This window comes from Micropterus salmoides, unplaced genomic scaffold (genome assembly GCF_014851395.1).
Source record: "Micropterus salmoides isolate LMB-PRFRI ecotype aquatic unplaced genomic scaffold, ASM1485139v1 Ms_hic_scaffold_23, whole genome shotgun sequence".
NCBI lineage: Eukaryota > Metazoa > Chordata > Actinopteri > Centrarchiformes > Centrarchidae > Micropterus > Micropterus salmoides.
The window spans coordinates 2,705,151-2,718,126 of record NW_024041484.1 but is presented as its reverse complement, the minus strand read 5'-3'; the positions used below and the strand labels follow the sequence as shown (position 1 = coordinate 2,718,126).

The window sequence follows — 12,976 nt, the reverse complement described above, 5'->3', positions numbered from 1 at the left end:
GTGACCTATGACATCAACAATGTCCTAAATGTCAATATTCCTCTTTTTCATCTGGAGGGAGAGCCAGTGTGTCTTTATCTGACTTTTACTGAAGCAGAGCACATTTCTTTCTGTGCACCAGCAGTGGGACTTTAATTCTTGGTTTCTCATTTCTCTGTTGCTGCCCAGGTCAGATTTCAGCAGCACCAGGGCATGGTCTTCTTACTGGACTAGATCGCAGACTTTCTGTGTGGAATTTTCCCGTGTTTGCCTGATTTCTCACCGGGTGCTCCGGCTTCCTCCCACCATCCATAGACATGCAGGCTAGGTTAATTGGTGTCTCCAAAATTGTCCTTAGGTATGGACGTGTTAGTGTGAGTGGTTGTCTGTCTTTGTGTGGCCCTCCAATGGATTGGCCACCTGTCCAGGGTGTACCCTGTCTTTTGCCTGATGTAAACTGGGATTAGCCCCCTGCGACCCCGTACGCAGGATAAGCAATGGATGGATGGAATTTCATAACTGGTGAAGATTCAGACTCAGTCCTCGCTTTACTCTGACACTTGCTATAGTCTACTCTCTCTAGGCTAGTCTGTACTTGGGTCCATAACAATAAGTAAGTCTGAAGATACGCGCTGCAAACCCAATTTATCAGTTGGAAACCCCAAAAACCACAGAGACACCAGGACACGTGTGTCCGCGGGCCACTCTGATCCAGTTACACTCTGAACCCACCTGCACGTTCACAAGTGGATAGAGGGTCCTGCAAATCACTCAGGCGTGGAATTAAGACACTTCCTTCAACCTGTTAAATCTCACTCTTTTTATCTTATCACTCAATTATCTACTCATTTCTCACCGTGTAAGTTATTTTCCTTTTCTTTCTGGAACAGAGCGAAGATCAGGGCTCTGCTGAACACAGCTTCTCCCAAATATTAAGCCGGATCTCCCAAATATTAAGCCGACTTCTGTCCTTCAACAAAGTCCGAATCCCTTGTTCGTCCCATCTGGGTTGCCAAATTGTCGTGGAAATTGTATCTTGCTGGTGAGGGTTTAAGCAAATAATTGAGTAACAACCAACCGTTGTCTTTGAAGAAGTTATTAATAAATCCAGAGACCTGCCGCCTAGGACGGCTTCGGGTGTCTGGCCCCGAGCAAAGGGATGCATGATCATTTACACAGTCTAGGTTTCTATGTTTTGGGGGAACAGAGATCCTCTCTCAGCCTTCAATGAACATTCCAGGAGAGGAGAGGAACAACAAGAGAGGAAAACACCAAAACAATCTCACAGCTCTGAACTAAACCCTAGAAAATGTGGACGGACTAACATAAGGAGTATAGGAGAGGAAAGGTTAAGGATAAAACACAATACATATACGTACTGTATCTATACTACATAACAATAGTAACAATAATAGTAAAAGAACATGCATGAAAGATTAAATGTAAGAGGACACAATTTTCTGCCACAACATTCTTTTTTTTAGAGGTTTGCAACTCACCACTAAAGTAAAAAGCACTGGCGAAGATCTTTCAGTATATTGATCGGAAGTTACCAAAATACTTCTGTGGTTGACTTTCAACAAACTATTTCACTCCTCCTCTCTCATTCAAATACAAGAAAACTCCTCTGAGTTTTTTTGTATTCATATACACAAATATAATGAGGATGACCTAGTCCTAATTAGGATGAGGAGAGATATGATACAATTTCTCACTATATTTTTATGTAATGGTTATTTGAAAATAAGAAGACAGATAACCTTGCTTATCCATTAAAACAATAAAAAGTATGTTAGGCTACCAATCAACTACTATGAATTCAACAGGAGGCATTTTTATGCAAGGTATCGAATGAAGTACTCTATTGGTATCGGTATCACTTTAAGGTACTGGTTTTATTACTGGTATTGTATTGGTGCTGTATATTGTAATTATCAATTATTTTGCATTTGGTGCTTGGCATGTGTGAATTTATGACCATCCAGTACTGTCATGTTCCTTGTATAACATTGGAAACATAATTTGCACAAGCTGTTTTCATTGGAAGTAGGAGGCGATGGACATGAGGGGGACAGTGATGAAGATGGCCTTTGGTCACAAAGCCCCATTCTCTGCTTTTTAAGGAGACTACAACAACATTATTGATATGTTTCTTTATTTTGAACTAAAAGTTAGGTTTTGAATATGTTAATTATTTTCAATTACAGATGCAGGGAAATGGTGGGACAGCTGACCACAATGTTTCCCTCAGTTTCATCTGTCCACATCATTTTTATTATTAAGACCGGAGATAAGAATTCCCCCTACTGGCCCACCAACCCTCTTCCAGCAGCAACTTACGCTGCTTTCATGTTTTAGATGCCGTAGTCTCTTTTCTGTGGTTTAATATTGGTCGAAATAGCAATGACATCATGTTGATCTTTAGTGAGCCTATGATTTCAGTGTTGTTTCAATAGTAATATTGGTTAGAACAGTATTGAAATCCTGCTGATTTTTAGTTGTGATATTGTTGAATAATTCCTTTGTTTACTTTGTTGGTTTGCTGTATTTTATCTAAAACTTTATTATGATATCCTAGAAGTGCTGTATAACTCAGAAGTGAATGTAGTGTAGCCATTGGGAGAATGACTGTGGTCTCACTGGGTAAAGGTGTGTAAATGACTAATCATTCTTCAATGACATCAGTCATTCTTTCAATGTAAGGTTTGACTACTGTTTACTAGTATTTTATTCTTAAGACTTAAAAAGGATTATATTCTGTGTGTTATTCATGTGTCTACATGAGCAGAGTGGCCGTTCAGGCAGAACATGCAAAACATAGCCTACCGTAGCATACACAATAGGAGTAAGTCACCTGCTGCAAGTCACGTACGCCACGAATGAGATCTTGGCAAACTGTGGCCAAGAATGAGATCATGACACATTGTGAATGATGTCGACTGGTACTGCAAGGTACAGCTAGAAGCAAGGCTTTGTACTGCAAGAAACTAAGCTTTGTATGAGACACGGCATATTCATGTTTGATATGTTGAATCATGGTATACGTTGATCAATTATGTTATTCCTTATTAATTCTTTTAAAAAATACAAATGAAAGTGTTTAAGTTCTAATGGTGTCAAATTATGCCTATATAACCTTTCACCAATGGAAGGGAGTGGTCAGCGAACACTGTAGGTGGAGACCAAGTGTAACGCCCACCTGGAAGGTGGAGTTTAATGTGAATATAAGGTGAGGTTCTCTGACCACCAGCTCAGTTCCATCCTGAGACCTGCAGGGATGTTACTCGGGTTTACTTGTCCTTTATTGGAATAAACTCTTTTGCACCGACTCTTGACCACACCATTTTTGACTAAAGAAGAAAGCTAATAGAGTAATTTTTACTGAGTTTAATAAGTTGGTTAGGGTAGGGACCAGGCCTTCCACTGGCCTGGCCTGTCTTTATTTCCGACCCAACAATATCAGTGTTGTTTCAATACTAAATAAGGGTGCAAAATGGTATTAAATCAACATCAGAGTCTGATGCTTATTGGTTCTTATTGGTAATATTTCCGAAAAATAACGCAATGTGAAAGTGGCATTAGTTTCCCCAGAGGACGTACTAACCAAGCCCCAAGCTGCTCAGCTTCAGTCAACCAGAAAGAGAGAGAGAGATAGCCATAAAGAGGGAGAGAGGCATGAAGGGGTAGGGGGGAGCAGCCTACACAATATCCACACAGTTGTGCAGACAATAAAAGGTAAGAGTGGGACAGACTGAAAATAAATAATGGTACAGATATTTATAGTAATGTTAATGATGATAATAACTGTATTAATAACAATAGGACTAGTAACAATAGTTGTTGCAGCAGAGGGTGTCGAGCAGGAACACGGGGGCAGCAGGTGACCCGCAGCCACAGATCCAGACTCCACAGCTCCAGAGCCAGAAAACCTGCAGGAAGTGACAGGAGGAGAGAGGAGAGGGACGAGAAAGCACAAGACTACCAGAAAGGGGAGAAGTTGTGTTAGTAACATGCAATAATGGGATGAGGTTGCATACAGAGGGAGAGAAAGTAGAGGAGAGAGGAGCTCAGTGCATCATGGGAAATCCCCCGGCAGTCTAGGCCTATAGCAGCATAACTAAGGGATGGTTCAGGACTCACCTGAGCCAGCCCTAACTATAAGCTTTATCAAAGAGGGAAGTCTTAAGCCTACTCTTAAATGTGGAGATGGTGTCTGCCTCCTGAACCCAAACTGGAACCTGGTTCCACAGGAGAGGAGCTTGATAGCTGAACGCTCTGACTCCTAGTCTACTTTTGGAGACTCTAGGAACCACAAGTAACCCTGCATTCTGGGAGCGCAGTGCTCTGGTGGGGTAGTAAGGTCCTATGAGCTCTTTAAGATAATATTACTGTGTCAATTGACAGAATTTAGATTTTTCGCTTCTCTTTATGATTCTCCAAACCTGCAAAACATTTTGAGCCGTTTTGGGGGTTGTTTGCACTTCCTGTTGAAGAGGCAGTGAGTTCTGTAGAGTTCCCACTTTGAATTTTATAGTGTGGTGTTGTATCATCTGACACCATGACTTTGCCACCCCCTGGCACCTGACTTGGCTGACTCTTCTGACCCTTGACTCTGGTGACCCTGACTGTATGTGTTAATTGTTTAAGTTTAATTAATATTAATTGTTCAAGTTTATTTATTTTATTTGATCAAAGACATATTTTCACAAATTCACAAAAAAGAGGAACAACTTCTGCTTCCAGTCTTTGGGTTTTCCTCCACGGCTACCGTCATACAGCCTCTAGAGGTCGCCATAATAAGCTGCAAGCACAATTGACCTATTCGGCTGTTTTTCTGGAAAAAGCACAGGGCAGAAAGCCTTGAAGCATAAGCCAGCCCGGCCCAGCAGAGTGTACAAAGATCTGTAGATGTGAACTGGTGAACGGTGTAGTGATGTCTCAGTGGTGGGCGTTTCCCCCTGAGGCAGGTGGAGGAGCTGGGAGCATTCAAAGAAGCCTGGAAAGAAAATAAATCACCCAGGAGAGACAACGCCTGAGGGCTCAGAGCAGCAAAGCACGCTCTGTGGATGGAATAGCCGATGAATGATGGAGACACTGGTGCATAATGAAAGGGTGGAGAAACACAAGAGAGAGAGAGAGAGAGTTGGTCAAATGACATGTGGAGTTTGCATCAGAAAATCAAGAGAAGGGAACTAAAAAAGTGTTGTTTACAGTAGAGGCAGGGAAGACGGGGAGAGCACATGCTGTGGAGAAGACGTAGCCTGACTGAGGGCAGCTTATTTCTCCACAGTTTCAGTCAGCAGGGATTCAAGTGTTTTTACAGCAATTTTAAGATAAAAAAAATCCTTTTATTAACCCCCCACCAAGAGGGGAACTTTAGGTGTTACAGCAGGACAAAGACAGATATAAGCAGAGATAAGTAGAGAAATTTAAAATAAAATAGATTGATAAAAGTATGTAAAATAAAAATAAGAACAGAATCAAATAGAAACTATATAAGAGCAATTTAAGCACAACTCAGATTTACAGGCAATAACAGAACACACTTAAGACCACTGTCTCATTGGCCTATCTGTGAGACTGGCGCTCTTTCTAGTAAGAGTTTGAGACCTGGCTGTTGCCTGGTGACCAGAGGCAGTTGCTTGAGCAATGCCCCCCTAACTATGAATATTTGAGCTCTCCCAGGGTCAGTGGCCAGGGTGGTGGCCTAGCTGTTGATAGAAAGAAAAAAAAAAAGGTTTTAGTTGTTGTTCCAACACTACAGATAAATAGTCTCGTTTTGAGGCTTCTATGTTTAAAATTTCTGGTGCTGTATTTGTCCTTTGCCTTATGATCTATCTCCCACCTAGACCAAATGCTAGATTTGCACATGAAAAAACTCTTTCTTTGTTTTTTTTCTTTTTCTTTTTTATTATTATTTATTATTTTTAAGTTATTGTTATTGATGATTTTGATATCCACATTGATTATCCAACTGCAACTGAATTTTTAAAAAGTCATTTTATTTAGTCCGGCATGTGTCTGGTCCAACCGACAACTCTGGCCACACATTAGATTTAGTTTTACCCTTGTTTTTATCTCTGGTCTTCCATACTGCCCAAAACACCTTAGCAGTACTAAGAATGGTTTAAAGATGGCGGCGCTAGTGTATTGCGAGGCTCAGCGTCTTACCAGAGTTACAAAAATAGTGGTAATTTATCTTTTTATTTATCTGGTTATTTCCTGTGTTACAGCAAACAGCCACTTTTGGACATCAACCAGCGGTGTTCCAACATACATCGATCAGCCATAACATTATGACCACTGACAGGTGAAGTGTGGCCTACATGGGATGACTTGGCCTCCAAATTCCCCAGATCTCAATCCAGTCCAGCATCTGTGGGATGTGCTGTACAAACAAGCTCAATCAATGGAGACCCCACCTCACAAACTTAAAGGATCTGCTGCTAATGTCTTGGTACCAGATTCCACAGCAGGTCTAGTTAAGCCCATGCCCCGACGGGTCAGGGCTGTTTTGGCAGCAGAGGGTAAGAAGGCTACTGCACAAGTGTGTGATATTTTTGCAGGGTAAATATTCATTGTCCCTACGAACACTAAGATTATGTTTTCATCTTGCAGTTGCTGTGTGCAGTGTTTTTCTATATATATATATATATATATACACTGCTCCAAAAAATAAGGAACACTTAAACAACACAATGTAACTCCAAGTCAATCACACTCCTGTGAAATCAAACTGTCCACTTAGGAAGCAACACTGATTGACAATCAATTTCACATGCTGTTGTGCAAATGGAATAGACAACAGATGGAAATTATAGGCAATTAGCAAGACACCCCCAATAAAGGAGTGGTTCTGCAGGTGGTGACCACAGACCACTTCTCAGTTCCTATGCTTCCTGGCTGATGTTTTGGTCACTTTTGAATGCTGGCGGTGCTTTCACTCTAGTGGTAGCATGAGACGGAGTCTACAACCCACACAAGTGGCTCAGGTAGTGCAGCTCATCCAGGATGGCTCATCAATGCGAGCTGTGGCAAGAAGGTTTCCTGTGTCTGTCAGCGTAGTGTCCAGAGCACGGAGGCGCTACCAGGAGACAGGCCAGTACATCAGGAGACCATCCGCCACCTCATCAGGAGCATGCCCAGGCGTTGTAGGGAGGTCATACAGGCATGTGGAGGCCACACACACTACTGAGCCTCAGTTTGACTTGTTTTAAGGACATTACATAAAAGTTGGATCGGCCTGTAGTGTGGTTTTCCACTTTGATTTTGAGTGTGACTCCAAATCCAGACCTCCATGGATTGACAAATTTGATTTCCATTGATAATGTTTGTGTGATTTTGTTTTCCAGCACACTCAACTATGTAAAAGAAAGGAGTATTTAATGAGATTATTTCATTCATTCAGATCTAGGATGTTATTTTAGTGTTCCCTTTTGAGCAGTGTATATTTATTCTTTTTTTTTTTTACCATTATTTCAATAAATTCAATTTGGCCCTTTCGGCACTAGTTTTTAGTATTGTTTCTAGTTGATAAAAAAACACTTGGTGGTGGTGGGATGTTCATCTTTCAAAGGGAGTCTAGACAGAAATGTTCATGACTGAATTAGCTAAAGAAAAGTGACATAATAAAGTGTGTTAGTAGTAGTGGTGCAGGACACTCCACCAATGCACAGGTATGTACGCGTGAATATGATGTGATTGACATTTTCACTTCTCACATAATCACTTATGTTGCCAGCGGTTTAGACATTAATGGCTGTGTTATTTTGAGGGGACAGAAAATTTATACTTTAATTAAGCTGTACACTCACCACTTTACATTGTAGCAAGATGTAATTTCTTCAGTGTTATGATATAATCAGATATTAACAAACATGTGAGGGGTGTACTCACTTTTGTGAGATACGGTAAGTATGTTTTGAACCCAAAGAATGTGAAGGTAACTCTTAGTAGGACAATTTTAGCACACAAATTATGTTAGATCTACAATTCTAATTGGACTGGACTGGTAAACTGTGTGCTGCTGATCTCCTTACAGCAAGCAGATGCTTCTGGGCCCGTTACAGTGTTAGATGTCGCCACCATGTGGACTATAAAATATTTACACCACCATACACAACATGATTCCAACACATCGCCATACAAATGACACATTAGGCAAACTACCGTTTTCATGCACTTCTTTAATATATCAGTTTTTCATATTCACAACAAATACATTAAGCTCTTTCTCCTTATGATACAGCCTTAAATATTTTTACACTCATTTTTCTCAGAAGTCGGCCTATCAAAATGTCTCTTAATCTTTGTCTCTATTTTGAACATTTTATAATTTGTTACATTTGTAGTCTCCATGCCTCCTAGCAAAATGACAGTATTTCCTTTGTACAACTATTTACATGTGAAAAACAAAACAAATCTCCATAAAGTTTCTTATGAAAGTTCTCAGTTGAAAGGAATTGTTGGGTTTAAGGTGCAGGCAAGGAGGAGAGGGAGGGAATGTTCGAGAAGACAAATTAAAGTAGAGAAAGGCTGAACACAAAGTTTTGGATGAAGAGGAGAGGAAGAGAATATGTGGTAAGATCAGAGGTGGGTGGTGGAGATGAGAGCGTTAGTGACGGAGCTCAGTGATTTCTCCTGTAGATTCTATGAAGCTCAAGCAGATTCTCATAGAAAATAGAGTTCTTAGAGGAAAATAAATACAGCGCTCTGAAAGACTTAACTTCCTCAGGTCATGTGAGCAATCTGAAAATGCAAACAGCAGACCCCAGTACAGGAGACAACTGCCACTGCTGTCTGAAGGATACGGACGCCTGTGGTTGAGGACAAGGCCATGTGCTACTTCCAGTGAGGCTGACAGTTAATTCTTGACCTGGGAATTAGTGGTTGCCAAAACAATCTTAACTCAGGGTCCACTTACTTGCCTGTTCAGACCGTATTACATAGTCTTCATCAGCAGATGTATTAATGGATGTTTAATTATGATTATCTGAGCACCTCCAGGACTATCGGTCTGTGTGGGCTTTAAAGTGGAGGTGAATGGAATTCAGTTGCTCAAAGTGTTCATCTCAAGATCATCAAACTCAAAGACAGTCAGTAAGAGATTCTTTATGATAGTAATGGACGGTTTATTTATGAAGATTAGTTTCCTTTGTAGAAAGTAGTTCCGATTAGAACTGTCCACTATATATGGGCAGATTATCCAGAGTAACAAGTGAGGCATGTTCAGTGCTGAGAGCACCACAAACTAAATTCCATTTACCTTCATTGTATCGGGCTGGAAGAAGATCGTGATGTCAAAATCTAAACACTCAAATTAAAAACTACCGGACTGTATAAATACCACTAAAGGGATGTTGGAAAACAGTTTTAATATTTTAGGCAAATTACCATTAAATCACAGAATATATCTATATACACATATCAATTATTGAACTAGGCCAGACTGTTAGTGGCTAACTGCAGCTTTCCTCCCACTGTCCAGACTGAACTCATCATTTGATGTGCATTAGACTGGCAACCCTTTATGGTGATGCCCACCTTTCCTCAGAACCTCAATAACATGTCAGCTCAGGTTTCATCAGAGGTAATATTTAATAAAAAGGCCTACATAGTGCCTATATATATATATATATCAGTCCACCCCTAACCTACATACTATGTGGTAGTAAAGTAGGTAATGGACAACAGTAGTCCAAACTCTGTGGAGCCCTCGCTCCCTTAAAATCTACAGGTGAAACCACGTCCTGAAGTGGCTTTCTGCTATCGGCAGGTCTTCAGGTGACACTAGAGTGCACTCAAAAACACAAAAAACACAAGTTTGTGCAGGTGTGTCCACAGCATAGGCACGTGCTGCTTAGACCAACCTCAATCGACTGCATGTGATGCAGGAGTACAAAACTCCATGTGACCCACCAGACAATTGAGAAAATAGAAGAATTCCTTAGAGCAACTATAGTCAATGTGCAAATAAGCATCTGTTTGCTAACAGGTTTGCTGGACCAACTTAAAAAGTGATATGTCGATGTGTTCACAACTTGTTTTAGCTGCCCTCAAGTGGCCTGTTTTGGGCAGATGAACTCTACTATCTGTTTATACATCCAGCGAACACATAGTAACACTAGAATTCACTTGAAGTTGTGGTTCTGGTTTTTGCCTCCACCAACACTTGAGAATAATAGTTGTCTCTTTAGCTGCTCAACGCTTCACTTTTTTTTTTTTTTTACTAGCTAGTTGATAGTGCTCTGTCTGTTTGGCGTTTCGGCCTGTAGCTTACAATAACAGAGTGCAGTGTGAGAAATAATATTAATGTTCAGCTTCATTTTTTTTTTTCCTGCTATGTGAGTTGGAGTAACCTGTGGGAATGCTTGCATCTAGTCATCTGTCTGCTCATGTGTCTGCCCTGTCAGGCTCTTTAACATCACTTCTTGGCAATTTTTACATCTGTGGTGTTAATCCGCTGCAGCTCACTTGTTTTCTCCAAATTGAGCTATCAAAGAGAACAACAGCCTAGTTCACCAATGGAGAGTACATTTTATGAATGTCCCCTGGTGGAGTACAACGCACAGCCTATTGTGCTTATGCACTGAATGTAAAATTGGAACAGATTATTTCAGATCTCGAGGGGTTAGTCTATGATGGAAAGACATGATCGTGATGAATGTGAAGAACCAGCGTGTCAGTCAGTGTTTGGATGGATTCTTCAACTACCTGCTCTCCCTTCACAACATCCATTCATCAGGCCAGCAGTATCATTCGCACGGCTCTCCTCACTGTAGGTGTGGTGACATACTCGGCTGCTGGAGACTTCATTAAAGACAGTCCTTAGATGGCAACTGAGCCTTCCCAGCAAAATTTTCACAGTCCAGCCCCGGCAGATGACTTATGCATTGGAAATTGAATTTTGGGTCATCAGCTCTGTATGTCACAATTTATTCCTCGATATAAAAAAGAAAAGGCAAGTCGCTCGTTTGCTTCAATCCACCTCTACAAAGTGCAAGTATACGAGTCACAAAGACTAAAACAAGCGTCAAAAGAAAGACTGATACTTCAAAACTATTCACATAAATAAGTAAATATCTGCAGGCCTGCCTGTACAGAAAAAGGCAAACATTGACGATAGCAAAATAAAAAGAACCTGTAATAACACCTACAACCCAGAACACAAGCTGGAATGAAAAAAGTACAGGTGCATATGTGTGTAGAGAAAGTAAAAAAATGTGATTGAAAGAACATTTTCGGACTTTTTTTTCAGGACTAGCAGAATTCTCCAGATGATCACCGGTCCTGTCAGCAGGTAACGCTGCAGCCCATTAGTCGGCAGCTGCAACAAGTAAGGTCCACATTTTCAGCTGAGAGCAATATTAAAGCCACATGATCAAAAAAAAAGAGAAAATAGAAGAGACAGGGGGGAAAAAAATAATGACACGATATGCACTTGGTGTCACAAAAAAAACAAAAACAAAAAATCTGAGGTTGGGTTTTGTGACATGAGAAGCAAAGAAAAAGCTTTGCCACAAAGATGCTGCGTAACAACTTCTAAGCTTAGAGAACAAGTGTGTCCTGTACACACTCCTTAGCTCAGCATAAAGGCTGGGCATCGGCCCGGCGTAGACCGGCCTCCTTAAAGAGAATAAGAAACCCCTCTTGTGTAGCTTCCACCAGCAAACAGAGCTGCATTTTTCCTCCCTATCAACAGCTCCTGTGGTCGGCAGATCACGTCAGACTCCGGACGTCTCTACCGGAAATCTACAAAAACAACCGCGTCTGCTGCTTTCACACAGACGTGAAGTCCTTGGAAAAGGTAGAGCATCTCAGGAGCAACAAAATCTCACTTATCAACCCATCTTTCATGCTTGCTCAGACCAGGCCTTCTAAACAGAATAAGAAATCAGTCTGATGTAGCTTCCCTTACCAAGCAAATGATCATGTCCCTCCCAAAGAACAGCTCCTGCTGTTAGTGCAGGCTCTGGACTTTTCTACCTGAAATCTGCAGAAAGAAACGCTTTTCCTGCTTTAATGTGAAGGTTTTGAAATTTCTGAAAAAAAGTAGAGCAAAATCTTTCAGTAGATCAACAGTTGATGCCGTTTGCATCATGGGTGTCAAACCTGCTGGGGGCGAAGAAGAAGGCAAAATACAGTATTTTGCAGAATTTGGTCAGCATTAAGCCCAAAAAGACAAAAAAAAAAAAAAAAAAAAAAAAAGCTGTGGCCTGTGCTGCAAAATTGAGAAAATCAAAAAATGCATTCCTAGCAAGTGCTAGCTAAAATCTGAGAAACATGAGAAACTAATGAAAAAATAAAAATAGATGTGTCTTTCAAGTCATCTTTCTTTGGGGCTGAGTGACGTCCAGCTCAACACCTGGCCTTCCACCCCACCCCGCAGACAGGAGGCCTCTTCCCTTACCACAGGCCCCGCTCTGCCGTCGCTCAAAGTGCAGTTCGGCGGTCTGACTGATAAAGCAGCCTCCCTTCTCACCTGCACAGGAAATGACTCGACGAGCGGAGCCCGACGCCTCAACTTTTTTCACTTCATCTTTTTTCCCTCCAGCAGAAAGTCCATCAGTTTACCATCTCCTCCTAAAACTCTTTTGGTATCTCTTTGTGTCTTGTTTGTTTTCTTTCCTTTTGTGTCATTCAAGTATCTTTTAAAAAATTTTTTTTTTCCTAATTCAGTTTTGTCCGTCACTGTGGCCGTTTGCCTGCGGGACAGCTTTTTGTTGGACGGACTCCAACGAGGCTGCCTTCTTCAGGTTGACAGAGGAAGAAAAAAAAGCACATTCTTTGAGACTATTTGTTCAGTTTTTTCAGTAATGAATGAATCCACCGCATGGACACGGGACTTTTGAGAAGTGACGAGGGATGGACTGGTGGAATCTGCAGCACTTACTTAAATGCTGAAAACTCCCCTGAAAAGCAATAAAGATACAGAGAAAATTAGTGTGTAAGAACTGTTGCAGCAGCCACAGTAATGTCAATTATCAGATGTAGCTGT

At 41.1% G+C, this 12,976-nt stretch overlaps 1 protein-coding gene across 1 annotated transcript in view; it reads right to left on the bottom strand.

Annotated features, from left to right (window-relative positions):
• Nucleotides 1-8,145: 8,145 nt before the first annotated feature.
• Nucleotides 8,146-12,976, bottom strand: part of braf (B-Raf proto-oncogene, serine/threonine kinase) — a 34,640-nt gene continuing 29,809 nt past the window's right edge. The window contains 1 exon segment of the mRNA XM_038738478.1: nucleotides 8,146-12,890. Coding sequence (XP_038594406.1) covers nucleotides 12,868-12,890 — 23 coding nt within the window. The 3' untranslated portion in view covers nucleotides 8,146-12,867.